Source organism: Amblyomma americanum, chromosome 7 (assembly GCF_052857255.1).
Source record: "Amblyomma americanum isolate KBUSLIRL-KWMA chromosome 7, ASM5285725v1, whole genome shotgun sequence".
Lineage (NCBI taxonomy): Eukaryota > Metazoa > Arthropoda > Arachnida > Ixodida > Ixodidae > Amblyomma > Amblyomma americanum.
Window position 1 is genome coordinate 77,742,089 of NC_135503.1, and position 25,954 is coordinate 77,768,042.

The window sequence follows — 25,954 nt, forward strand, 5'->3', positions numbered from 1 at the left end:
GCCTTTCGTGTTTGTCATCGCTGCTGCAGGAAGTGGCGAGGGTGTGTCGGGGACGTCTCGGTGGGTGGTTCCCGAAGAAAGTGCACGTGACCCAAAAGGGTAGTGATTGGACGCTTTTCATTAAACCAAGTTCCCCAACTAGGGACCTGGGGACACGGGACCCTTTAAAACGAGCCGTAGTGCTCATTGTGGGACCGAAATCACTTCGATCACCATGTAAATAAATCTCTGTTAGTTTTCTCTATTGCTCGACTCGTCTCTGCATCGTCGTCAAACGCGATGCCCGAGTGCCCGACTTCTGACAATCGGCTCTTCGCTACCCGTTGGGTCCGCTAACGGAGCAGACACAACGCAACAACTGGTTGGCAGCGTCGGGATCGACTCCGCGGGGATCATGGTTGCACACTTCGGTGAGTGCTGGGATTTTCTTCACTGAGGTTTCACCAGGCTTTGTACTTAGTTAGCTTACAAAGGTTTTGTATATTGTGGCTATCTTTGACATGTTGTTTCAAAGTAAGTTGAAATATTTCCTGGTAAAGTGAAAATCTTGCAGCTCTAGAGGCAGCCATGGATCTGAAAGCATTAAAAAAGCCGCTTTTGCTGGAGTTGGCCAAAAATTTGGGTTTGGATGTCCGGGACCAAACAAGAAAGCCAGCCATCATCGCGGCTATCGAGGCACTTCAGGCAGACGACGATGAGCTCTCAGAATGTCTGGAGCTAATTGCGGAAAGAGAGAAATCAGAGCGGGAAGCAGAACAGAGAAATGATAAACGCTTAGAGAAAACGCTTGAGCTTAAGCGTCTTGAACTGGAGGTGCTAAAGGCTCGAAACGAAAGCGGTGAGAGCATAGCACCTAGCGTAGGAGAGCAAAAGTCGGTCAGAATGAAAGACCTCATGCAACCTTATAGGAAAGGAGAGGACATAGGTCTGTTTTTGGTAAACTTCGAGCGCACGTGCGAGAAGGCAGGGTTTATCAGGGCAACGTGGCCACAGTGCTTGCTGACTCTATTGTCAGGTGAGGCTGCCAATGTGATTGCCCGCTTGTGTAAGGAAGATTCAGACAACTACGACAATGTGAAGTCTAGTCTGCTGAAAAAGTACAGAGTGTCAGCTGAGGCATTCCGTCAAAAATTTCGCAACGCCGAGAAGCAGAGGGATGAGTCATACCCAGACTTCACGTACAAGCTGATGGCTAACCTGGGAGAATGGCTTAAAGAAGCTAAGGCGTATGACGAAAGCGAGAAAATGGTGCAATGCTTCGGCCTCGAGCAGTTCTACCGTCGGTTGCCTGAAGACATAATGCACTGGGTGCAAGACAGGCATGACGTTACGACTGTCTCGAAGGCAGCTGACCTGGCAGAAGAGTTCGTCTCACGCCGTGCACTCGACAGAAAGGAAAGCCCCAAGAAAGAATACCAGAACAGGAAAGCTTCTGGAGAGAGGGGGCAACTTTTCAAAGTGAAGGAGCAGGCACGGAGTGTAGAATCTTCCGAAAAGGGCGCGGGGATAAAAGAGGAAGCACCTGAAGCAGAAGAGCGCCAAAAGAAAGCATTTGAAAAGAGACGGGCGCCGGTGTGCTATAACTGCCAAAAGCCGGGACATATGGCGGCGGTGTGCAAAAACCCAAAAGTTGTTTGCTTGTCAGTGGACAGCAACGAGGAAAATTTGAAGCTTCTAGAGCCCTACATCCGAGATCTTGTAGTGAATGGAAAGCCGTGTCGCGTGCTGCGAGATTCGGCAGCTACAATGGACGTAGTCCACCCATCGTATGTAGAGCCAGGGCAATTCACCGGGGAGTGTGCCTGGATTAAACAGGCGGTGGAAGCCAATAGCGTGTGCCTTCCTATTGCTAACATAAGCATTGAAGGCCCCTTTGGAGTACTTCATACGGAGGCTGCCGTGTCAGCCAGCCTGCCGATGCAGTACCCCTATCTGTTTTCAAACAGATCAGATAAACTGCTGCGGCAGAAGGACCTCGTGTTCGGGGAGGGGACTGTCTACGCGCTAACTCGCTCGAAAGCACGAAAAATTGCCGCTAAGGCCATGCCGCTGGAAGCGTCAAGTAGCGTTGGTACGGTGGAAAGTGAGCCTCCTGACGCGTCAGGAGAGGTCCCCGCAACGGCGACTGAAGAAGTAAACATTCTGGGCAGGCCTGAAAGTAGCAAAAATTGTATGGAGCTTAAAGAGGCCTATGGTGAGCTTCTGATAACACCGGCATTTGATAGCCTGCAAAGATTGCTAGGGGTTGACCGATCGTCCTTGATAGCTGAACAAAGGGCAGACTCCACACTGCAGAGTCTTAGATGCAGGGAGGAAGAAGGTGTTGCAAAGAAAAATGTGCTATTTCAAGAAAGGTCCGTGGTACTCTATCGTAGGTATCACGTGGTTGCAGAGTATGTCCCCTAAAAACGGCCGACTGCTCCGCTGGAGCCTCGCACTGCAGCAATACTCTTTTGACGTTCGGTACAAAAGAGGTAAATTGAACGGCAATGCCGATGGCTAAGGTCGCTGCTTTTAGTGTAACTGATAGCCTCGGAGATTCTGGCTTGTGTGCATTTTTTTTCCTGACTTATGCGTACTATCACTTTTTTTTTATCGGGCATCTTGAACTCTTGTTTGTATGTTTGAAGAATGCTCAGGTTGCTTCAATTGCTGCCGTAATTGTGCAAGGATTAAAACCGTTTTGGTTGAAAAGAAGCCTGTTAAATTTCAGGGAGAGAGTCATGGCACTTGCTTGCTTTGCAGTTGTGGTTTCTGTGTTGTTCAACTGATGCTGCCTTCCTAGGAAGTAAACTGGCCTGCAGAGAACAAGAAGCCGTCATTTTGAGAGAAAAAAAAAAAGGGAGCTGCAGAGACTTCCTGAAGAAACAGAGTACCAGCATCAGTGAAGCACATGGTGAACACCATCCGCCCAGTTATCCCTCTGAACAATGATTGTTGACCTTTGTCCATCGGGATCTCGGACGCCACCGGAGGAGCTGTTACGTTTCGAAATATCCCCAGCCTCGGGACAGTGGGTTTCGGACGGACATCCGCTGGTCTGGCCAAACTGCTCCAAGCTGCTTCCTCGGGTTCCCGGCGCGCGTATGTTTTCAATTGTGTGCATCGGGAGAGCGGCGCCGAGAGGGTCGTGCGCTAAGTGGCAAAGCCCCTTTACAACCAGTTGCCGGAGGCGACGAGAGTGTGTCTGGGTGTCCTGTTGGGTGGCCCGCGCCCGGCGGCGGACGCGGCTGCTGTTGTTTACAGCGAGCCCCACCACCTGTGTACCAGCCGTTCTGAAGACGCCTCCTCTTCCATTGTGCGCTTTGCCCCGCCGCGGTGGCTCAGAGGTTAGGGCGCTCGACTACTGATCCGGAGTTCCCGGGTTCGAACCCGACCGCGGCGGCTGCGTTTTTATGGAGGAAAAACGCTAAGGCGCCCGTGTGCTGTGCGATGTCAGTGCACGTTAAAGATCCCCAGGTGGTCGAAATTATTCCGGAGCCCTCCACTACGGCACCTCCTCCTTCCTTTCATCTTTCACTCCCTCCTTTATCCCTTTCCTTACGGCGTGGTTCAGGTGTCCAACGATATATGAGACAGATACTGCGCCATTTCCTTTCCACCAAAAAACCAATTATTATTATTATTATTATTCCATTGTGCGGAACTCTGTTCGCAAGTGCTGCTTTGACTTGTGCCTTGTTTTCGCTCCTTCCACCTGGGTCGCCTTTCGTGTTTGTCATCGCTGCTGCAGGAAGTGGCGAGGGTGTGTCGGGGACGTCTCGGTGGGTGGTTCCCGAAGAAAGTGCACGTGACCCAAAAGGGTAGTGATTGGACGCTTTTCATTAAACCAAGTTCCCCAACTAGGGACCTGGGGACACGGGACCCTTTAAAACGAGCCGTAGTGCTCATTGTGGGACCGAAATCGCTTCGATCACCATGTAAATAAATCTCTGTTAGTTTTCTCTATTGCTCGACTCGTCTCTGCATCGTCGTCAAACGCGATGCCCGAGTGCCTGCTGCCCGACTTCTGACAATCGGCTCTTCGCCACCCGTTGGGTCCGCTAACGGAGCAGACACAACGCAACACCGGCTTGTCCTACAGTTGACTCCGCAGGAATTTGCTGATTAGGCAGTAACCTTTTTCTCAAATCATGCACAGTCCCCCAGCCCTATTTCCGACTAAGGACAGAGTGAACAAGACGCGAATAACATTTGCCGCTGATGGCTCCTTTAGAAGAACGCGAAAGAACAACTCCAGGACAGGACATTTAATGCAAAGTATTTAAGAATTTAGAAGGAGAATCTATTAATCCCCCTTGAGGGGTGTGATAAATGAGGCCTGGCATAAAGGGGAAATTCCACAAGAATGGAAACACTTGCTCATAGTCCCGATACCGGAGGCTGGAAAACCTCCCACCAGCGTGCAATCACTGCGGCCTCTATCATTAACATCTTCAATTTGTAAAATTTGTGAGAAGACTGTGGCCACGCACCTGTTGTGGTGGCTTGAAAATGAGCAAAAATACCATCTGCGACAAGCTGGGTTCAGGTCAAGCCTCGGTACGAAAATATAATTGGCTGCACTGGCTGAACACGCAATACATGTGTCGCCTCATAGCCACCTTGTACGCACGGTGTTGACTGCTGACGTTGCGAAAGCATATAAGATTGTGTCGCTTGCGAAGATCCTTGAGAACATGAAAGATTTGAGTCTTCCCTTTCTGGTTACGAAAGTTGTACAGAACCTGTTTATTGACAGGATATTCTCTATTTGGCTTAATAGAGAACAGGTCGACAATTACACCTCAAATAATGGAGTGCCACAAGGCTAAGTCTCAGCACCCTTCTCATGCCATTGGCTTGGAAATTAAGAGAAATACCACATATACATCTCATGATTTACGCAGATGAAGTCACGGTATGGTCCGACGCAGAACCGTCATTTAAAAAAAGCCTTAAACATACTGGAGGAATACATTTAAGAAGCGGGCCCGGAACTGTAACCACAAAAATCTCGTTACATTCACGTAGCTAACAATAACGGAAGAAACAAATAGCAAGCTGCAAGGTTCACGTTCAAGATTGGTAACCACACATTGCATGATGTGGACGAGCTGCTGAGGGTCTTTAGGATATGCATGCTCATGAGCCAAGCAAAGGGACACAATGACTCCATAAGACAAAGAAAGCAGCAGCAATTACGTTGCAATTGATCGAGCGCATCTCATCAAGGGGTGGAGGGGTCTGGACCGAGACGGCCAGAGGTCGACTTGTACGTCCAGTACTTCATGTCAGGATATTATACCAGGCTCAATTCCATCGACTGCCAAAACGGCAATGGGCGGCATTGCCTCGCATACACTCTTTGCACGTGCACACGCACAATGCTGGGCTGGCATGTGCAGCGCTCTGCTGTCTGACACACCTCTGTCGACGCACCACTGTCGGCGCACGTACCGCACTCAAAAATTTCCAGAGAATTTGTTGTGCACCTCACAGCTGACCATGGCAGTCATACCTAGGCATGACCTAGGCATGAATCACCCAGTGAGAGATGCGTGGCACCCGAATTAGCGAGCGTCCAAAACCATATACTTGCATGCTGTTCCAGTTGCTGGCTATTCCAATTATCCGACTGCAGCGGTGGCCGAGTGGTTGAGCAACCGCCTCATATGCGGAAGGTGCGGGGTTCGATCCCCAGAGCCGCCGGGTACGCACCGGTGATACAGTGGGTAGAAGCTTTCCCCTGGTCTGGTGCTCTGCTTGGGAAATGGGTCTTTGGCCCCACCTTGAGTAATTGAAAAATACCTTGAGCCGTGGCACTCTTTGGCCGCAGATGCCCTTGCGCCATAAAAATCCATAAACATCACATATTCCAATTATCCAGATTTTCGAATTAGTGAGCTTTTACTGCACCGAGGCACAAGAAGTACTATCAAGTCATCATTTTTTGTTGGCAAAGGCAGTAGGGTGTTGCTGACATAGTTTCGTTTTTGTACTTGATTCTAATGCACTTGTCATTTTCAGCCAATGTTTTATGCAAAAATGGTGTTTTAGAGTCATGTAAATGTGGTATATAATATCTTGTGAGTGAAAGTTTACTTCATTTTTTTTGGGGGGGCTGTTAGGTGGCTTTCCAGGCCTAGCAAGGTTCGCGGCAAGCAGCAACGACTCCGGCAATGCAGGTATGATGCTGTGTAACTAATAGACCTTTGTTGCACAGTCATTTGGAACTAGTGGTAAATCACTGTACCCAATTTCGGTCGGGTAGTGCCGCATAGTTGTTTTGCGTAGCAACTGTCATGGCTGTTTAGTTGAACTGTAATTAGTGGTACCAGTTGGAACAGCTCAACTAGCAATATGGTGCTTGATGGCCACATCGTATTAACTTGCTTGGGGCCATTTCTTGTTCTTTTCTTGACATTTCCTGTCTAACAGAATAGAAGGTAGTTATCCTGGCATAATATGTATAAATGTGTATTACACAAATGCTTGAAGGGTGTTTCAATAACTGTAATCGGATGCTGTAACCAAACGCGCCTCTGTTTGTAGTCTTGTCTTTGTGTGATGAGCGAAATGAACTTCTCTTGCATTTGCAGTTTAATGAAAAATGGGAAGGAGTGTTTGAAAACAAGAAAAAGTAAAGGAGAGTTTTAGGCCACTTTGGATTGACTGCCTTATCCAAGAGGTTGAACTTGGTTCCATGGAGAGCATGTTCAAAGAGGCTTGCAAACATAGATGACCGCCATTGAATTCATTGGGAGTTGAAATTGCTCGTGTAACAGTATAACCTATGTGTGAAGACTTCGAGTGTTTTATGTGGATTCCTCTTGCTTTGAGAATAGGCAGCACTGTCTAGCTCTTATTACAGTAGACCCCTCTATAGTAAAGTGACTCGGACTAGCAGAAATCTTTACTATATCAGGGTCTTTACTATATCAGTTGCTGGTGATGGCATGGCTCTGATGATGCTCTCTGGTAATTAATTGGCTACCGTCTAAACACAGGGTTGATTTATAAAAGAAACATTCACAAATACCTTCCATCCTGCTCTTATTGTTCCTTTATACGATATTTATTTATTTTCAATTATCACATTTTATGGTGTCATATTTTTGATTTTGTTTACATCCTGAGGAAGTACTGCATTTGAACAAAAACAATGCTGCTACAGATTTAACACGAGTTTGATTTCAAGTGAAAGAAAATGTTTTGTGTGAACATGGTGTCACTTTCTGCAGCCTCGGCGTCGTTTGAGAGGCAGTAGTTAAATGCGGGACACAGTCGAGGTGCAACGGTACCGCTCACGCAGTGCTGCCGTGCCTCCGTTTCTTACTGCCGCTTCCGTGTTCCGTGCTACTGTGCTGCGAATGTTCGCCCCTTTTCCCTTTCCTACTCTTCCCAGCATTTTTGCTGTCTTTCCTTTCTCAGCGACCCGCGCCTCCTTTCTGCGTTCATAGCCAGCTCTACTTTTTTTTTTTTTTTCCCGTGTGTGCCGCGCGCTTTTCCCCACGACCCCAAGGACTTTGAGAAGTTGGCTTCTCCTCACACTTTTTGAGTTTGGTGGTGAAGCATTATTCTAGTGCTTTTGGTCAATTTCTATACTTTTTTTTGCAGCATAGCTACAAATCTGTTTGAATTGCGTTGATTTTGCTAAACTTGCAGTTTGTCTTACACACCAACGAGGAGGTTCAGTTTCAGTTTGATATTTTTCTTGTAGTGTGCTATATTCACGCTGAAAGAGGTCAAACATAAATGTCATGTGCATGACAGCTGAGAGGATAGAAGAAGATGAGCTTTGAAGCTGCAATTGTGGTCAAATTGATGCATGTCAGTTTTTTTATTCTGCTCAAAGTGCAGGACAGGAGAACATCACGTGCTTGGATATATTAATTTCACTTTGCTGTGGACCACCCTCTGGCCAAAGTATGGCTAACGTGTGCTCCTCATAAGCACCAGTGGTGGCAGCAACAGAGGTGAATGGCTAGTGATAAGAAAGCGTTAGCTGAACGTAACTTGACAGAGAAAGTGGTGTAAAAGCGAGAGGGAAATGAAATGCTAATGCACAACGGAAAACATTGTGGACGTTTGTGCAGTCTGTTGACGGCAGACATATTGTGGCAAAATGTTGGCTTTTCTTTGTTGTTACTTGGTCATCACATATCTGATATTTGGTCACCGGCATGAAAGAGATTGTGGCTTATTAAAAGAAAACTGAGAAACTCTCCCATCTGTACCTGGATAGCTGCATATAATGCTTGTGCTAGATCTAGGCTTGAATGTACTGTAGCGGTGTGGGACCCACATATTAAAAATATACCAGCCAACTGGAGCGTCTTCCGAGAAAAGCAGTTCATTTTATTTATGCTAAATATAGGAGGACGGATTCACCAATTGCGCTAATGCTGCAAATTAATGTACACATTCTAGAATTGCATAGGAAAGTGAGCAGTCTCATGTTTCTTCACAGTTACATTTCTTAAATCTCAAAACAGATCCGTTGAATTGTGCTGAAAGCACTAGGAGAACCCTGATAAATAAATGAGCACGCATTAGCCCTAGTTTTCGAATTGACAAATGGCTTCAAGTGTAGCTTTTCCTGCGAGGGCTGTCGCGGATTGCAACTCTCTTCCTGGAAATGTACTCGAATCGAAGCATTTTGTAAAGGAGCTGGAAGATTTTTGTTGTGACTCCTAATTGCTGTCATGTGTTTGCTGTCCTGTCTATTGTTTTTGTTTTCATGCTCCTCTGCTTGGGCTGAGATATGGCTCACAGTATGTGCAAATAAGGGAATAAATAATGATTCAATAAAGCATGCTGCCTGGATTTGTGCCAAAGCAGGGTGAGCACACTTGCGCTCTTTTTTCGTCCTTTCTCCTTCCCTGCTGCAGGAGGGTGGGGGCCAGCAGGGTGACCATCCAGAGGCCAACGGCAAGAAGGAGGCTGAGGGAAAGGAGGAAGGCCGCGTCACGCCACTCATCGACTTCTCTTCTGACACGGTGCGTTGTTTGGCCAGTGCTGACGCCTGTTTTCAGCTGCCTGCCACCGGAACGGCGTGGCATTGGAGTTCAGTTTATTGGCCCTGCGTTCGGGGCTATTCGGGCTCGAGTTTATTTATGAGACCAGTTAGGGGGCATAAGTTCGAGTAAGTATGATGGAATCGATGTGAATATCAGATGTTCACACAGATACGCTGAGCCAATGTTCGCTGGAGCATGTTCAAGCCAGTGTGGGTGAACCCATGTTTTTGCGTGCTTGTCAAGCTCTGATTAGCCTGAGAGAGCATAGCTGACCCTCACCTCACCAAAAACAGGACAGAGAAATAAACCCTCTAAAAATAGAATTTTTTGAAAAAACTTTCCCCTAGGATCAAATTCTTTTGTAGCTGATTTTAAGGAAACAAAATGAGTAATTGAAAAAAAAAACATTTAGAAACAGTATTTTAGTTGCAGCATTGCTCAAAACTGCTAAAATGTTCAGTATTTCTCCACCATGCGATGGTGCTTGAAGCACAGCTTTATGCACTGCGCCATGTCACATTCTGCACACATAAAACAGGTGTAAAACAGATGAACACAGAGTCGTGTAAGTGCATATAGGGCACCTCCGACGGGTTCAGTACCATTGGGCGTCATCATGCCTTGTGCACTTCCAGGATATTGCAGCTGCGTCGGGCTCGGAGTTTGAACTGGTGGAATGTAGTTCCTCATTTGAAGACAAGCAAATCTCCTCAGATTTAGAAACTGTAAATAGTATGTAATCTGAGCTGTAAGAGCCATTGCTGGAACCACAAAAAATGAAAATGACGTGTGCGGCCATAACACAACTGCACCAGGCATCTGAACAGCTCGAAGGGAACTGACTAAAAAAAGTGGAGAGCTCTGATGCACCATGAGCGTCAGTAATAATGAACCAAGGGCAGTGCTAATCAAGACAAAAATCAACTTTCTCTTGCCTCCACAAGGCCAGACAATGCATGAGGAGAAACTGAAACCGCGCAGCTGTGTCATCGTAAAACACATGAAAGAACTGAAGGTCAAAAGTCTTCTTTTTTATTTTCTGCAAGTAAGTAGCATAAGCACTTCTGTAATGCTTCTTGTAAGTCCTAAGAGGTGGCAGCACCTCCTGGTGAGCACATGTTCAGTACAGTGCGAAATTTCAAACACAAGATCACCGCGCAACAATACACCCCTGTGATGGAAATCCACTGCCATGTTTGTGTGGCAAAAAAACCCTAAAAGGGTGAAGCAGTCATTCAAAACAAGTTGCGAATCCAGGCAAGGCCATCATTAGGAATCCAGTCTTGCACTCCAGTCAGCTGTTGCGCACAATTCAAGTTGCTGCCTAATAGGCTGCGTCTGTGCAGTCCAGAAGTTGTGCTTGGTTCCACATCTGCGGAAATGCAGACTTCAACTAGAGTGGCTGGCATTCACACGCATGCCATCTGCTTTCGTTCTCCACAGCACCCACGCTTGTCGGTGGCAGATTTGTTCAGCAGAAACACCTGTTCAGCACCAGCACAGCACCCACACAGCACAAGCACAGCACCTGCAGCCTCATTGCCTCATTGGCACAGCAAAAGCATCGGCACGGCCTCATGGGCTCACCATTTGCGCCACCTCAGACCGGTGCCTTGTGCTCTCTTCTATTTACAGCGACAGCTGTTGATGGGACACCTTCCGCCGCCGATCACACGTAGCTCCCGCCGACAACGTATAGCTCCTCTCAGCGATAAGGTGACCACCCCATGCATGCCACCCGTGCCTCGTGCCGTCAACGGGTGGGACACATGGTCGTGACACGCTACCAAGCGGTTCGAAATGTCTCTTACACTCTGTGCTTGTCTGTGTCAGGATTATAAGTACTTGTAAGAAAGGCATGCTAGCAGCCTTTACACAGTGGGTGGAGACCTGGATCGTACTATGAAGGAAGGGATTTTTGAAAAATTGACGGTTGATTTGAGTAGTTAGGCCAAATGCGAATTAAGTGCGTGAGCACTTCAGTTTTTCGCTTCAGTTTTGGTGTTCGGATCCAGTGTTCATGGATGGAAGCTGTTCGGGTGGCAATAGTTGGTTAATGCCCACATATGCGGAATTGGTCATTCTCTGCTTTACAGTCATAAATTCGTGGCAGTATTTGTACACTCCTGGCACAGTGGTGCAGCGGTTGAGTGATGTGCCACCTGCGATGGCAGGTGCTACCATTGGTGGGGCTTACGAGACCCAGGTTAAGCTTGCCGAGCAACCTCTCGCAACGAGTCATAAACTGGACTGCCACCTGCCACAATGGTATACACATGGCAGGTTGTCCGCAACCCCTTGAGCAGGTGGTGGGTAGCCTTTCACAAGACCAGGGACTGCTCAAAAAACTGACAGACAATGGCTTTTTGGCCGAGTGGAGCCCTTGGTGCTCGCACACTAAAACCAGACAGCGTTTATGCTTGTTCTCGCTTAGTTTTGTGGCCAAAGGAGCATAGCGCAACTGTTGCAGTGACTCTGCGGATGTTTGTGGCAGTCACTTTGGCAGGCGATGAAGGTCTCACTGTGAGCATTTCAGATGTTGCAGTGGTGCTGCAAAGAAGGCAAGGTGCCTATAAAATGCGTACCTTCCATGGAGTAAAGTTCTGAAGGACGACATTGTTTTTCTGGAGGTGCTGGAAGGAGTTGCTACCATCCGGGAGAAGACATGAGGGGTGCAGGAGTATGAAGTTGAAATGGAGTTCTGTTCATGTGGGACACGAGCTTCGTTTATGTTGACTGTGGCACCCACTGTGTGGGCATTGTTGAGCATTTCAACAGTAGCCGCAAGATGAAGGTCGGAGGCGTAATTCCTCCTTCTCATTATCGGTGCTGTTTTTGCACTGGCAAAAGCCTTGTGCATGAAGCCACATCTCAAAGTTTGGAACACGCTCTAATCAGCACTTTAGGCCACGGGGTTCTTAATCTTTTCAGAAAAGCCTCAGGGAGCCCCACTGGCTTTCGAGAGATGCTGAGGAACCCTGTGTTTCTTGTTTTTATCCCTTTCTGCATGACATAGATGCGTAAAATGGTGCACAGCCCCGTAAAAATTGTTCAGATTAAATTAATGAGTCTGGAGGAAGTCTACTGTGAGCAGTTACACTATGATTAGTGGCAAAATAAAGTGGGTCGCAGAAAAGGTGGAGAGGGGAGGGGGTTAAGGCATCCATGGATTTATGGGTGTTTCGGGAAACCAAAAAGCACTCCAGGGAACCCAAAGGTTCTGCGAAACCCTGTTTTAGAACCCCTGACCTAGGCAGGAGAAGCATTTTGTAGCTTCAGGATTCATAATTGTAATGCAGTATACAGTAGACACGTTAATCTAAACTTTAAAGGACCAGATACTTTTGTTTGAATTATCAGAATTGCACCCTAATGTGGTCAAAGACTTAATGTGATTTGCATGGATATCCATGCATACAAATAGTATTTTGAGCCCTTGTCTCTATGCAAACGTACCTACAAGCATTAGCATAACATAAAATATCTGTGAAAAGTGGTGATTCGTTTATTTAACCAGCACTCCCCAGCCTGTTGTATGACTGTAAAATAGAAGTTACCCCTAATGTGCTGGTTCCTGAGTTGAGCAAAACAGTGCCCGTTGGCACTTCAAAGGACTGGAAAAAGCCAGTTAATTAATAATATTGTAAAGCGTGGCCCGCATGGAGCGTTTTTCCGGGCGATTCGACGGCGGCGAGCGTTTTTTTTTTTGCCCCCGGAGAGGACGTTTTTGCCAAATCGTCGGGTTCTGGCAGAACAGAAAAAAACGCCAACGCCGCGCCGACGCTGGGAGAGGGCAGCGACAGAGGGCTAATGAGAGCCGGAATGGGCGTCACGGGATTCTGGACGGAGCCGCGCCGGTGCACTCAGCTACAGTACCCCGGCCGCGGGAGACGCGCTTGCATGGAGGATGCACGCTCGCGAGCATTTTGTGCGCGAGAGCCATCGGCTTCACTTCGCTTCCTTCGCATCCGTCTGCTTTCAGCATGGATGGGGCTGTGTGCATTGCACAACTGTGCGGCAAAAAAATGCCACTCGGCTGCTGACCATGTGGGAGTGAATTCGTCAACGCCAGAGAAGGCGTCGGGCGCGTGACGCGATTTTGCGGGCAGAAAACGCTCCATGCGGGCCACGCTTAAGACTGGCCCTCGGCTTTGGAATCTTCAGAGGCTGGCGCTTAATGGAGAAGACGACGAGAAGCGCCGAACGCTCCGAAGCTTTGAATTCGATGACATTTTCCCATCGAATGCAAAGCTGCAGCCCTTCCCGCTTCTTCAGGGTCTATTGCTGGACCACCTAAGGTCCTTTCCCTCTCATGTTCTTATTGCTACCGATGCCTCGCAGGATCGCGAAAAGGCAGGTGTGGGAATTTTTTCACCTTCACTGGATTGGTCTTTTTCTCTCCGTCTTCCTGACTTCACTCCAATTTTTCTGGCTGAATTATTAGCAGTAATCTTAGCCTTACGAAAATTAGAATCTACCGTTTCCCAGGTCGTGGTTATGACAGACTCTCTGTCCATTTGCTCTTCCTTATCCTCGCCCACTGACTCTCGGCCATTACGCCTCTTTAAGTTCCTGATTCCGCTGCATCTAAATTCGGTAAGGTTGCTTTGGGTACCAGGTCACATGGGCTTTCACTTAAATGAGGTTGCAGATTCCTTAGCAAGAGCCTCTCTCAGCGGCCCAATTGTTGCTGTCCTACCATCGTGTGCATATACAGCTGCGGTGAGGTTTCGCAGCTACACAATATTTCAGGAATTTGCTGCCTCGGCTCTTACATCGTCTCCCGAATATCAGCATCTTCTGCATCCTTGGAGTAGCAAAGACTGGCGCTCACGCAGACTAGAGGTCTCTTTCACGCGCTTGCGTTGCCGGGTTCCCCTTCTAAATTTCTACCTTCACAGATCTGGCCTGGCAGCTTCCCCACTGTGCCCTTTTTGTGCCGAACCTGAGACAATAGATCACTTCCTGCTGTTCTGCCGCCGCTTTTCTCATTTGAGGAAGCGTCTTTTGCAAATTCCATTTCATCAACTGGGCTTGCCTGTGTCTTCCGCGGTTGTTCTTTCCATTGGCGCTTCTTTGCTTGGACGAAGCGACAGGAGTGTGCGCTCTGCTGTGCAAAATTTTCTTCAAGAAACGCAGCGACTCCCATTCTAATTTCTTTTTCCTGATCTCTGTCAGTAAGACATTGCAACATTACAGGCATTGTGTACAATTATGCACATTAAGCAATTGTCCCGTCTTCGATCTCCAAGTTAACTGACCCCTTTCCTTCCCTCTTCCAATCTATCAGACTACATACTATTTCCACTGCTTTTCCCGTCAAAAATTTCCTGTATCCAGTAATTAACCGCCTGTGTCTTGGCCACTCCCCCGTAGTGGGTATGTGCCAGCAACGTCTGAGGCCTTCCTTCCTTCCTTCCTTCCTTCGAGCGCCAAATGCTCCATCCCTCGTGCGTGCTCTGGACTGACGGCTGCCTCTGGTCTGTGCCTGGACTGTACCGCTGGTTGTTCACGACGCTGTGCTTTGCAAGATGTTCCTTATTAGAAATGGTGCAGGAGCCAACGATCCCCTCACTCTGGAGCTTTGCACCCGTGCATTGCCTACCGCCTCGGCAATGCCTGAGACCATCACCCAAATCACTTCATTGCTTCTGTCGGCTGTCTTCTGTTTCGGCGCCGCGTAGCAGCGTGACCCGTCCATCTTCAGCTGCACAGATGACACGGATGTGGAGGATTGGTTGGTCTACTATGAACGCGTAAGCGCGTAGAATAAGTGGGACGATAGCATCAAGCTCACCAACGTTATCTTTAATTTGAGCGACGTAGCCAATCTCTGGTTTCGAAACCACGAGGCTGACATCTCAAGCTGGGCAGCTCTAAAAACCAGTCTGACAAAAGTCTTCGGCAGTCCCGCAGTGCGAAAGCTTCGCACCGAGCAACACTTGCAAAGTCGGTCCCAGCAAACCGGTGAAAACTTCACCAGTTATATAGAAGATGTCGTTGACCTTTGCAATCATGTCAACCCTTCTATGAGCTAGGCCGACAAGGTCAGACACATTATCAAAGGCATTGAGGATGATGCCTTCCAGATGCTCGTCGCCAAAGATCCCCAGACTCTCTCCGGTGTCATCGGCTACTGCCAAAGCTTCGATGAGCTGCGCAAACAGCGCCTTTCTACCCGGCGTGCAAGCTTTCAGGAGGCCACACTTTCCAGCTTGGCTCTCCCATGCGACGGTGCTCTGGACTAACAGTCGCTCCTCCAGCGCATCCAGCAGCTTGTACGTGAGGAAGTCGCACGCCAGCTATCTTTGTCTACCTGCCCGCCTACGCCTGCGCCGTCGCTCACTCCCAACCTACAGCGTGTTATCGAGGAGCAGGTCGCTGAAGTCCTGCCACCTCCTCCTCAGCCACCCCTGATTGCGGCTCCTCTGACGTATGTTGATGCCGTGGTGCAGTCGCGGCCCTCACCTGCTGCCCCTGTCTACAGGCCAGCTACCCGGCAGTTAGAACCCCAGCGACCTGCAACCCCACCTTACCGTCCGGTTGCCCGCCCCCGATCACAGCCCTGGCGCACCCCTTAACCCCTGGCGCACACAACTGCCCTACTTGCTACGCCTGTGGCATCGCTGGTCACGTGGCTCGTTTGTGTCGCAGTCGTGACAACCGTCCCTACAATTATAGGCGTGAGCTGACGTACGACCTTCCGCCGTCGTCCTCGCCTGCGTCACACTTGCCGCCTCCGGATTCTTCTTCTCCTAGTTACCATCCCCGCTTCCACCGCTTACCTTCTCCTGGCCGCCGTTCTCGTTCTCCGATGCACCACTGCCAACCCGCCGTCCACGCGGAAAACTAACGGCTCCAGTTCCAGAGGCAAGAACTGCGTCACCAGCGACTCACTCAAGACCTCTTTCTGTGCCTTGCAGTATTATTACCGTGTTCGCTGAGGGAGTCGCTGTTAAAGCACTTGTTGACACTGGCACAGCCGTTTCCGTTCTTAGTCACACCCTCTGTCGCAGACTCAAAAAAGTGACGATGCCCCTTCCTGCCGTTTCTCTCCGCACCGCCGGTGCTCAGGACATTCGACCGTTAGTCGCCTGCACCGCCCGCCTGCTCATCGAGAACGTTCCCTACACAATCGAGTTCATCGTCCTCGCCCGCTCCTCTCACGACGTTATCCTTGGTTGGGACTTCCTCTCCTCACATCACATCGTTATTGACTGCGCCCGTGCTCAGCTTGACTTGTCGCCCTACAGTGACGCTCCCTTGGACGTACCCGGTGCCGCTGCCGCTACTGTGATTGTCTCAGACAACACAGACGTTCCGCTTTTCTCTTCAGTTCTGGTGCCTCTTTCTTGTGCTGCTCTCTCATATGAAGCTGTAACTTATACCCCCTCTTTACGATGCGCTGACCAGAATTCTGTTTTGCTGCCTCATGCTGTGCTGACAATTGTTCGTGGCTCCAGCGCTATTTATGTGGCCAACCCGTTCTCATGCCTTACCACTTTACTCCGTGGCCAATCGCTTGGTGGTGTTGCCTTTCTCGATCCCGCCTCAGCATACCCCCTCGTCTTTAGCACGGCCGGCCTTCACGTCAGCGTCATTACGCCTGTTCCCATCACTCATCATTCTTCTGTCTTTATTTTTCACCGTTCCGTCGACGCCGCCCTGACGTCTACCCAACGAGACCAGCTTGTCGTTGTTCTGCACCGTTTTCAAGCTTTGTTTGACTACCAACAACCTTCCTTGGGCTGCACCATCACCGTTGCCCACTGTATTGACACTGGAACCCATGCCCCTTTGCACCAACGTCCGTACCGCGTGTCAGCCGCTGAGCGCCGCCTCATTGACGAGCAGGTGACCGACATGCTCAAGCGCCACGTGATACAGCCGTCGCACAGCCCATGGGCATCGCCAGTGGTCCTGGTGAAGAAAAAAGACGATTCCAACCGGTTCTGCATGGACTACCATCGTCTGAACAAGGTTACATGCAAGGACGTTTACCCTCTCCCCTGTATCGACGATGCCCTCGACTGCCTGTAGGGCGCTGAGTTCTTTTCTTCATTGGACTTGCGCTCCGGTTACTGGCAGGTGCCGATGGCGGAGGCCGATTGCCCAAAAACTGCATTGAGCGCATGATGGACAACATACTCCGAGGGCTCAAGTGGCACACATGCCTTTGTTACCTACAGCCGTGAGCCTTCTTGCACAATGGACACCATTCTACCTTACCGCCCTGATGCTTCTGAATTAACAACTCTTTCGCAAGCCGCAACATATGCCGAAGAATGCCGACAGCTTGCCCGGTCCTTCACTTCTCACGCCCAGCAGCAGCAAAAAAGCACCCGTGATCTCCCTGCACTTCCTTCCGCTTACCTTCCTGACTCTTTGGTCTGGCTCTGGGTACCCTCTTCAGGTTCCGGCCTTTCCTCCAAACTTGTTAGCAAGTACCAGGGACCCTAGCGTATTCTTCAGCAGACATCCCCCGTCAATTACCTCATCGAACCCCTTACGCCATCTCCTGATCATCATCGCCAAGGCTGCGCCATTGTCCACACGACTTGCCTCAAACCATACTACGGCCCCATCGTCGTCACATCGCCCTAGGCCGCCAGGATGGCGGCCTTTCTCCCGGGGGGAATTGTAAGACTGGCCTTCGGCTTTGGAATCTTCAGAGGCTAGCGCTTAACGAAGAAGACGACGAGAAGCGCCGAACGCTCCGAAGGAGCGCTATATGCTCCGTCCCTCGTGTGTGCTCTAGACTGACGGCTCCCTATGGTCTGTGCCTGGACTGTACAGCTGGTTGTTTGTGACTCTGTGCATTGCCAGACGTTCCTTATTACAATATATTAAGTTTTATGGCACATAAGCAGCTAATGCTGTCACGCACCAAACACAGGGTTCTAATGGACATTTGTTGTGTTAAAAAGACCAAATCTTTAAAAATCTATACTAGTTTAAAACATTTGCTTCCTTGAGGAACTTTAAAAAACATGTATAAAATCAACAAGTGCATTTTCACCTTAGAGCAACATTAGTTGAAAAGGGATGTGTTCTTTGTAGACGAGAGTAAAATATTATTTCCTTAGTTGAAGTTTTATGTATGAGAATAAAATGTGGTTTACTGTGAGGTCGCCTCTATATATTTCAAATATAGGTTTGTCTTATTTCGTCGATAAGAAGTTATGTGCATGGTGTGTGTCCAGCGAAAAAGTGGCATAAAATTATACCTGTACTTCGATGAAATGTTCCCAGTGACTGCATGATTTCCATTAAGTCCAGAAAGGTTTTATGAGATATAATTTATTGTTAATTTCATTATCCCATGCAGCCTGACATTCCTCGATTTACTGAGCACTAAATTCGTGTAATCTCTATGGGGTACATTAATTTTTTTTTATATACCACTGCGAGATTGTGCAACACATTCATCTGCTGTCTTACTGCCATCTATCCCAGCATGGCCTGGGATTGGTAGAATTTCATTGCTGTGTCCTTATGTTATGCCCTTTACTATATTGTGTTCCCATTAAGGGCTTGGAAGCATTATTGGAATCTAATGCCTTGAGTACACTCAGTGAATGAGTGTAGCTAACACCATTTTTGATGCTTTCATTTCTTTCTCTACAGCAACACAGATGGCATAGCATTCAGGGGTAAAAATTGATGCACACTGTGGCAGTGTTGTTACTTTTTCTCAGTTGTTTTGTACTGTATAATCTTGTTACAACAGACTCTGGTAGTGTCCAAGGTTTTGGTTTGCTGTAAGAGAAGCCTGTAGAATCCAAATACTGTTTCAACTGACTTTTATTTAACCATAAGTGAGTCCGTTGTAATCGGAGTAACCTTGAAGCTCACAAGACCTTGTTTATTCGTTCGGTAACGCATCTAAAGAAAGGTAGCTATGCGACTATGAGGTTTTGATATTATATTTGAGCATCCATCTTCAACATGATCTCAGTTTCTGCCTATCCGTGGGTAGTAGCAAGCCCCTTGTGTGCATAATTTTGTACATAGCAGCACTAATGTAGCTGTTTTCATGTTTGGCACATGAGCCCAACATTGCGTGGTTGAATCCCAGCCATGACAACCGCGTTTGATTTAAGCGGGCGTGGTGATCGCTCCGGGCCTCCACACCAATTTCCTCTGGCCCTTGTGATGCAGTCTATTTCACCGCCGATATTTTGGATCACGCACCTTCACTGCTATGCGACGTGCTAATGCTGGCAGTCGTTCTCCTGAATGAGCAATAGGTGACCCCAGCGACAACTTTCACAGTTTGGGGGCAGGCGTCACACTGGAATCTGGAACTGCAGCCACAGCAACCACAGGGCTGTTGGCGGCGGATGGTGGTTTGTTTAGCCGCTCACCGGTGCAATCAGTAGCGATGTCAGAACACACGAGTGTTGGAAGGTGCGCTGTTTTATTGTCTTCAATCTCTCTTACCTACTTGCCCTTTTCGAATTACATCATTGCTTACGTTAGCGTTGCATAGCAACATCCTAACCCGTGTGCATGCCGCAATGGCAACGTCTTGTGGGAAGTAAAGCTTCAGACAAGAGTTGGCAACAGCGCAGGATGTCTATGAATGAAAGGTGAGCGGGCATGAGTTTGTGGACAGTTATATGCCAAGAAGCATGCTGGAGACATATAACAGATCTTTCCCTGGCAAGCTAGGGCTGCAGGATGAGGAGAGGAGCCTCTCTGACCCCTACAGCCCTAGCATGCCTACTATACTCGACATAAATCTGTACTATACGCATATCGGCCTGTGTTAAGTGTTTTTTTTTTTAGCAAGGCTCGTGAGTGGGGCAGCAGTTGACTTTTATTCAGAGTTCATTCATGAGTGGAAATTCGTGGTAATGAAATGACTGCTGCCAAGACACACCGAAGAGTACCTGAAGTTGAGGTTTCGCATAACAAAGCCTGAACAGCTTATTGGCAACCCAATTGAGTCCATTTTATTCGAATGTACATTGTAATCGTATCCACAGTAAACGAAGCTCAGTCAATGGCAAAAATAGGAAGATCAATCAAACATGGCAAGTTGGTATGCTATATCTGAATGTCTGTTGTACCCGGACCCGTTGTGACGAGATTATACTGTATTATTGCACATCTGGCTTCGATTTCTATTTTCGAGCCGTCTGTATAAAGTTCTGTTCCACTTGTGTTTCGCAAAAAGAAAAGGGTGCCTGAATTACCCAAAATTCAAATTATCGAATGACCACAAAAGCTCTGCCAAAATTTGTCTCGCACCATAGTATACTTAATTGATGAAAAAATTGACAACAGCCATCTGCTTCACAGTGGAAACTGCGCGGCAACAGCGATTTTTTGCAGTGTCAATTTTTTTGTTGCATTTACCCCTTGGGGAGTGTGAAAGTAAACGTGCTCCAAAATGGTAAAGGTTTCCGCAGCTTCTTCGTACGATGCAGCAGTGGCGTTAGCCTCGTCAAAAGCGGTGGCGCCTCTGTTGGGAGGCTTTGCAGCAAAACAGTGAACAGCTCGTGATGAGCATGCAGTTTCATTGCACGGGAAGAGCCATGTGGACAAAAGCGAGGGAAACGCACATTGGTGGCAGAACTGCGAGATGCCTTCTTAAAAGAAAAGGAACGCAGCAGTCAGGGTCCGAAATGACGTGCAGCAGGGTTTGGCTGACTGGTGCTGCTGTCGCTAGGGGTTGGTAGTGAAGCTCGGAAAACAACACTACATGGTGGCGGGGGCCCTCTTATTATCATCGCCCATGTTGTTGCGTGCACCTGAAAGCTTGTGCTTTCAACAATGGGCAGCGTAATTCAGGCTTGATGAGTGACATCTGATTGATCATTTGCCTCGTCAAGGTATGACTAATGAATTTCCAGCTTGTGTGGCACTGTTGACGTCACATACCCAAACATTAGTCGCTGCTCTTAAGCATGCCAGGAGCGTTGGAGCAAGACAAAAAGTTTGAATTATGTGAAGCCACGGTACAAATTAAGGGGCTTTAAAATGAAACTGAAAATATAGCTGGCCAACCGAAATTTTGAAGTTTGATGAATTATTGAATTAGCTGAAAGTGTGAATTATCAGAGTTTGTATTATCATGATTCTGCTGTAGTTAGGGCCCTTTGTTTTGCAGTAAAACCTGGTTAATCTGATTCTTGCACCATGTACAGACTTTTTAAAAATGTGGTCAAACCAAGTATGTGTACAAAAATGCACCCTTCTACTGAACAGTTTTCCAGTGCACTAAGCTGGAGGCTCCGCACAGAAATTAGTGTATACCTTGCGCTTATTCCAGAAAGTTGTTTTCAGTTAAGCGATGATTTCAAATGTTTTTAAACGGTAATTATTCATGATGCAGCAAGCTTTTAGGACAAGTTCAAATGTATGTTTTAGAAGCAAGAGGTCGAGTCAGGGGTACTAACCAGGGGTCTATTTGGCATCATTGTATCAAACTGTAATCATGCTAATCGCGACATGCTTTAAAATGGTCGATGTGGGGTTTAATAAATGTTTTTGCACAGTACAAAGGCAGGCATGTCTTGCACGGATGCAGGTATTGGAGCACAGGAGATGGTAATGCACTCGATGATATAGTTTAATGAATGACAAAAAAGGAATGTCTGATTTTATGAATTCCTTTTTTTTTCCAATGGAAGCTGCCATTTTTTTATTGCTTACAAAAACGGAGAAAAAGTGCGGAAAATTTGTCCCACAAAAAAAAACAACAGCGGTTATGGAAAATTTTCTTTTGACAAAGAAAAAAGACACGAAAAACCGCAAATTATGGAATTTTTTTTAATAAACAAAGTTGTACTCACTTTGAGCTAAAGAAGTATTGCCCGATTTTTACCAGCTGAATTCAAGAAAAAAAATAAACCTGAGAAAGAAGGGCCTTGAATATGGTTGGTCGGTGCCCGAAGTGTGTTTTTCATCTGAGCTCATTGTTGGTTCTTTTTCACCGTGACAGGAAATGGAGGCAGCCTTTGGGCGGCTGGGTTCGAGTCCCCCGCTCTTCTCGAGTGGTCTCAAGCCTCAGGAGGAGGAAGAACTGCGGCGGTTCGTGGCCTCGGGTGCCTGCAGCCGCGAGGCAGGGCTGCTCGATCGCGAAGATGACCTCCTCTCTCTCTGAGGGTGGGAGTAGTGCATCCTCGTTGCCTGCACAGCTGTCTTTTGGGGAAAGGGCAGTTAACCCTGTGGGCTGAGCGCCCCTTGCCCCCGCTGCACCAATGCACTGAAGAAGCAACTGGCGACGAGGCTTGACGGCACGAGTGCAGTGTCCTGGAATGTATTGTGAAAGTGTATCATACACGTGGCCCTTGTGGCCGCGAGTGACGCTGGCGGACAGAGTTCGATGCCCGAAAAAGGTGGTCATGTACAAATGATGAATCTTGTGCAAGTGCATGTGGCGACAGAGTGTGCCACACAGTGGCCAGTCTGCAAAGGTGCTCTTTGTTTTACATCATTTTGAACACCATACGATGTGGAAATGGTGTCTTCAAGTGCATCAACAGCAAGGATAACAGGTTGTGAGCTTGAGCGTGACATCAGAATGATGATAATTTGAGCAGAGTTCATAATCTAGGTACTGGAAATGAAAGGCGTGGTCATTTTGCATTTAAAACATTGAGAACTGCTGTCATTTGCTCGAAGACAGGTGCGGGTGTATTTTAAACTTACTCCTGCTCTAGTTTTATTGATGTTATTGCCAAAGCAGGACAGGAGTTTATTAATTATGTTGATGCAAGCACGTGTGCAGTGCATCTTCTGAAGTTTGCCTTGGCTCGCATAATGGTTCTCTCTGCTTCCTGAAAAAAAAAAGAGCGATGAGAAGCAGTGGACAACTGTTCTTATTGTGTAATTACCAGCAGAAGCTGTCGCATGTAAGACTGAAAAAAGCAGATGCAAGCAGCAAAGGGTGACATGCCTTAGTGCTCACGTTCTTCACTTAAGCATTGATGTTCATTCACTGCATTAGCAGAGGTCCAAAACAAGTTGTGTTTGGGTTCGTAGAGTTGGAAAGGTTGTCCAAGTTGCCGGAGTCTAGCTTGAAAGACTGGTCTGTTTGGCACATTTTTAGCCTATGCTTATGTTTTTTCATGGTGTGTGCTGCATTCTGCACTAAAAAGAACTGGTACTGCCAACGAAATGGTGTCGTAGACTGCGCCACTGTCACCCATGTTAGTGACTGCCATGTGACGTTGTCTGAAGTGCCTCTCCTTTCCCTGGGCACCCAAGTATCATGGGCCCGGGCATTGTGTACAATGTGCATAGCTCTCACATAGGAAAGTCAAAGTTGTTGTGTTGTGTTAACCACCTCAAGTGGGCACCGTCATGCAAGGAACATCGTTGAGAGTGCGAGCACAGCTGCGGAGAAGCAATGGACTCCTTACTTTCAACAGTTTTTCCATGTAATTCCCTTCATGTACACCATGCCTGTGGTTTTTCATGACGCCATTTTGGATTATGCTGCATGGTCCTCTGTCAGGCAAAGTTGCTTTATCTTGCCTATCCATTCCTCTGTGTGAGCAAAGTGTAATGTGGACCTAACGGCCCAATGACCTAATGGTTAGAGTTAAAACTTGAGAATAAAACCTTTTATGAACTTTGTATGTTTATAGGCTGCTTGTGCATCCTGGTGTACTGTTTGGTTTTACTTTTACTTTTGTTTTCTGAGGCTGTATTGTTTGTTAAGTCTCAGAGTTAGTGCTGCATTTATCAGCCACCATAGGTGGCATGTTAACACTTACCTTGTGTGGTTGTTTTCAAGGTTGTGTTTTTCTTTATCAGGTTCGCCCCGCAAAGTATTCCCTAACAAGATTTGTTCTGCAAGACTGGTAGTGTTTTTTTTCTCATTTATGTTGCTTATCAGCGAATATAGCCCTGTAGTAAACGGGTTAGCACAGGAGTTACAGCGGCAGGCTTTATGGCTGAGGCGATTCCCGTGTTGTGTCATTGTTTTTTTGACGACTGTTGATGTGCTGCACCAGCCCGTCACTTTTTTTGTGTCTGCTGGTACACCTCATGCAATGATGGCCAAAGTTTGAGGATGTTAATGGCGTCAAAGCTGTGGCTCAGTGCACATGCATATGCTTTTGTTTTTGTGATGTCCTGATTTTTTTACACTTAGAGGCTAGTGATGTCCAGCTTGCAGCTACATTTGTACAGAGGGACATGGAACTTGTAGGATTAGGTCGAGCTGGCACTGATGTCTTGTACCAGAGTCCCGATGTTGTGTGCGTTGAAAGGGTGTTCATTTGTTAAGAGTACATGCTTGACGTTATTTGCAAGAAAATGCATGAAAACAGTGTTCTTGTTTTGTACAGTATGGGGCAGCCTGTGTTTAACATTGCCACATCTCTATGCAGAGCTTGCTGGAGAATGCAGTGTCTTTGCACTTTTCAAAATGCAGCACTTTTGTGCTGTCTTTAGGTGAATGCCTTGTCCAATGAAAGATGAAAGGCAATGTGTGCTGTGTGTGGAACACCTGAGAGTATAGTGCTAATGGCTTCTATTTTATAATATGCATTATTCTGCAACTGGAACATGTTGTGGTGATACTGTATTGCATTGGTTGGTGAGAGTTACGATAAATGCAGCTTCATTGCTCAGCTCAAGGTTGTTTAAGCATGTGCCTCGTCTGCATGCAGAGTTGCTTACAAGGATGTTTTTGAACCACCATCTAATTCCTGGGCAGCACAAAAATTGATGTTCAGCATGTAGCGTCATAGACATGCAGTGGTGCAGTTTAGAAGCTGCTTGTTGCAGTTAGTAATGTAAAGTTGTTTTGCCTGCAGGTGAAGAAACAAGTTTGTAAAGGGAAAAATATTTATGCACATGCATGCACACACATACATGTGTGTGTGCACGTGTTATTATGGAAGTCTGCGATTAGGTATTTTTCTGTCATGGTCGGTTATGTGCCATTGTGTTGACATGATCCCAGTGCATTGGGCTGACTGCACGGAGATATCCACTTATGCTTGTCTAGAGCTATCACGTTGAAATGGGAGATGGCCAGATGGGATTCCTGCCGTGAAAAAGCAGGCATTGTTTATAGTGTTGTGAGCACCCATATTAGAGCCACCATGATCATTCATGGTGAATTGTGTGCAGTATTGCTGCTAGCTCAATTAGCTCAACACAAGCCAAGCCGGGCAACTTTTTGAGTCTCAAGTGGACCGTGCTTTTGGAGACACTTTTTCAATGTTTGACTGCAACTTGCTGACCCGTGTCCCAGAACCCTTGTTCCTGCCCTTCACTGCGGCGTCTCTCATAGCCTGAGTCGCTTTGGGATGTTAAACCCACATAAAGCAGATTTATTTGCATTGTATGATGGAACTGAGGGACAAGATTTTTTTAGCAGATAGTTTGAATAGCTCAGCAGCCTACATCAAAAAGGGCTGTGTTTACTTGTCTGTATGTTAGTGAAATACTAAAGAATGCTGAGTTGGGTACTGTGGCCTTTATAAATGCGGTACTGCAGCTAGGTCTGCAGTACCTTCTTAACCACCACCACATTTAAAGCTACAAATGGAACCATATGAGGCACTCAATTGAGCAGTTATTATTGTATAAGTTGTAGTAAACTTTCTATTTATTTACGTGCAGCTAACCTCCCTGCTTTCTTTGGTTTCTTTAAGTGAGGATAAAGCAAAGCTGAACAAAAGCGCATGGATTTAGGCAATCCCTAATGTCACGTAGACCAGCTTGGTCTTTGTGAGAGTTCTATGCATTGAACTGTTTCATAGCTGTTCATTTGTCTTTCAGTCTCTGGGTAATGTGCGTATGCTCATTTCCGTGTACTTTTGTGAGGGGTTTGTACATGAGAGGCAAAGAATATGCTTTCTACAGCATTACAGGCAGTGGCCTCACGTAGGGTCCTAGCAAGGCATTGTGCTGCTCAAACGAACAGCTGAGAAAGAGAGGCTCAGACACAGGTTCAACTTGCGTTTGCAATGCTTCCTGAG

At 47.3% G+C, this 25,954-nt stretch overlaps 1 protein-coding gene across 2 annotated transcripts; it reads left to right on the top strand.

Moving 5' to 3' along the window:
* Positions 1-6,108: 6,108 nt before the first annotated feature.
* On the top strand, positions 6,109-25,183 carry LOC144099341 (uncharacterized). Of its 2 annotated transcripts, XM_077632567.1 has the most exons (4): positions 6,109-6,167; positions 8,874-8,981; positions 10,638-10,718; positions 21,955-25,183. In XM_077632567.1, exons 1-4 carry the CDS (start codon positions 6,162-6,164, stop codon positions 22,114-22,116), a joined length of 357 nt encoding a protein of 118 aa, XP_077488693.1. In that variant the 5' UTR covers positions 6,109-6,161; the 3' UTR covers positions 22,117-25,183. The 2 variants fall into 2 exon arrangements, with proteins under 2 accessions (XP_077488693.1, XP_077488694.1); XM_077632568.1 differs by lacking the exon at positions 10,638-10,718.
* The last annotated feature ends 771 nt before the right edge of the window (positions 25,184-25,954 follow it).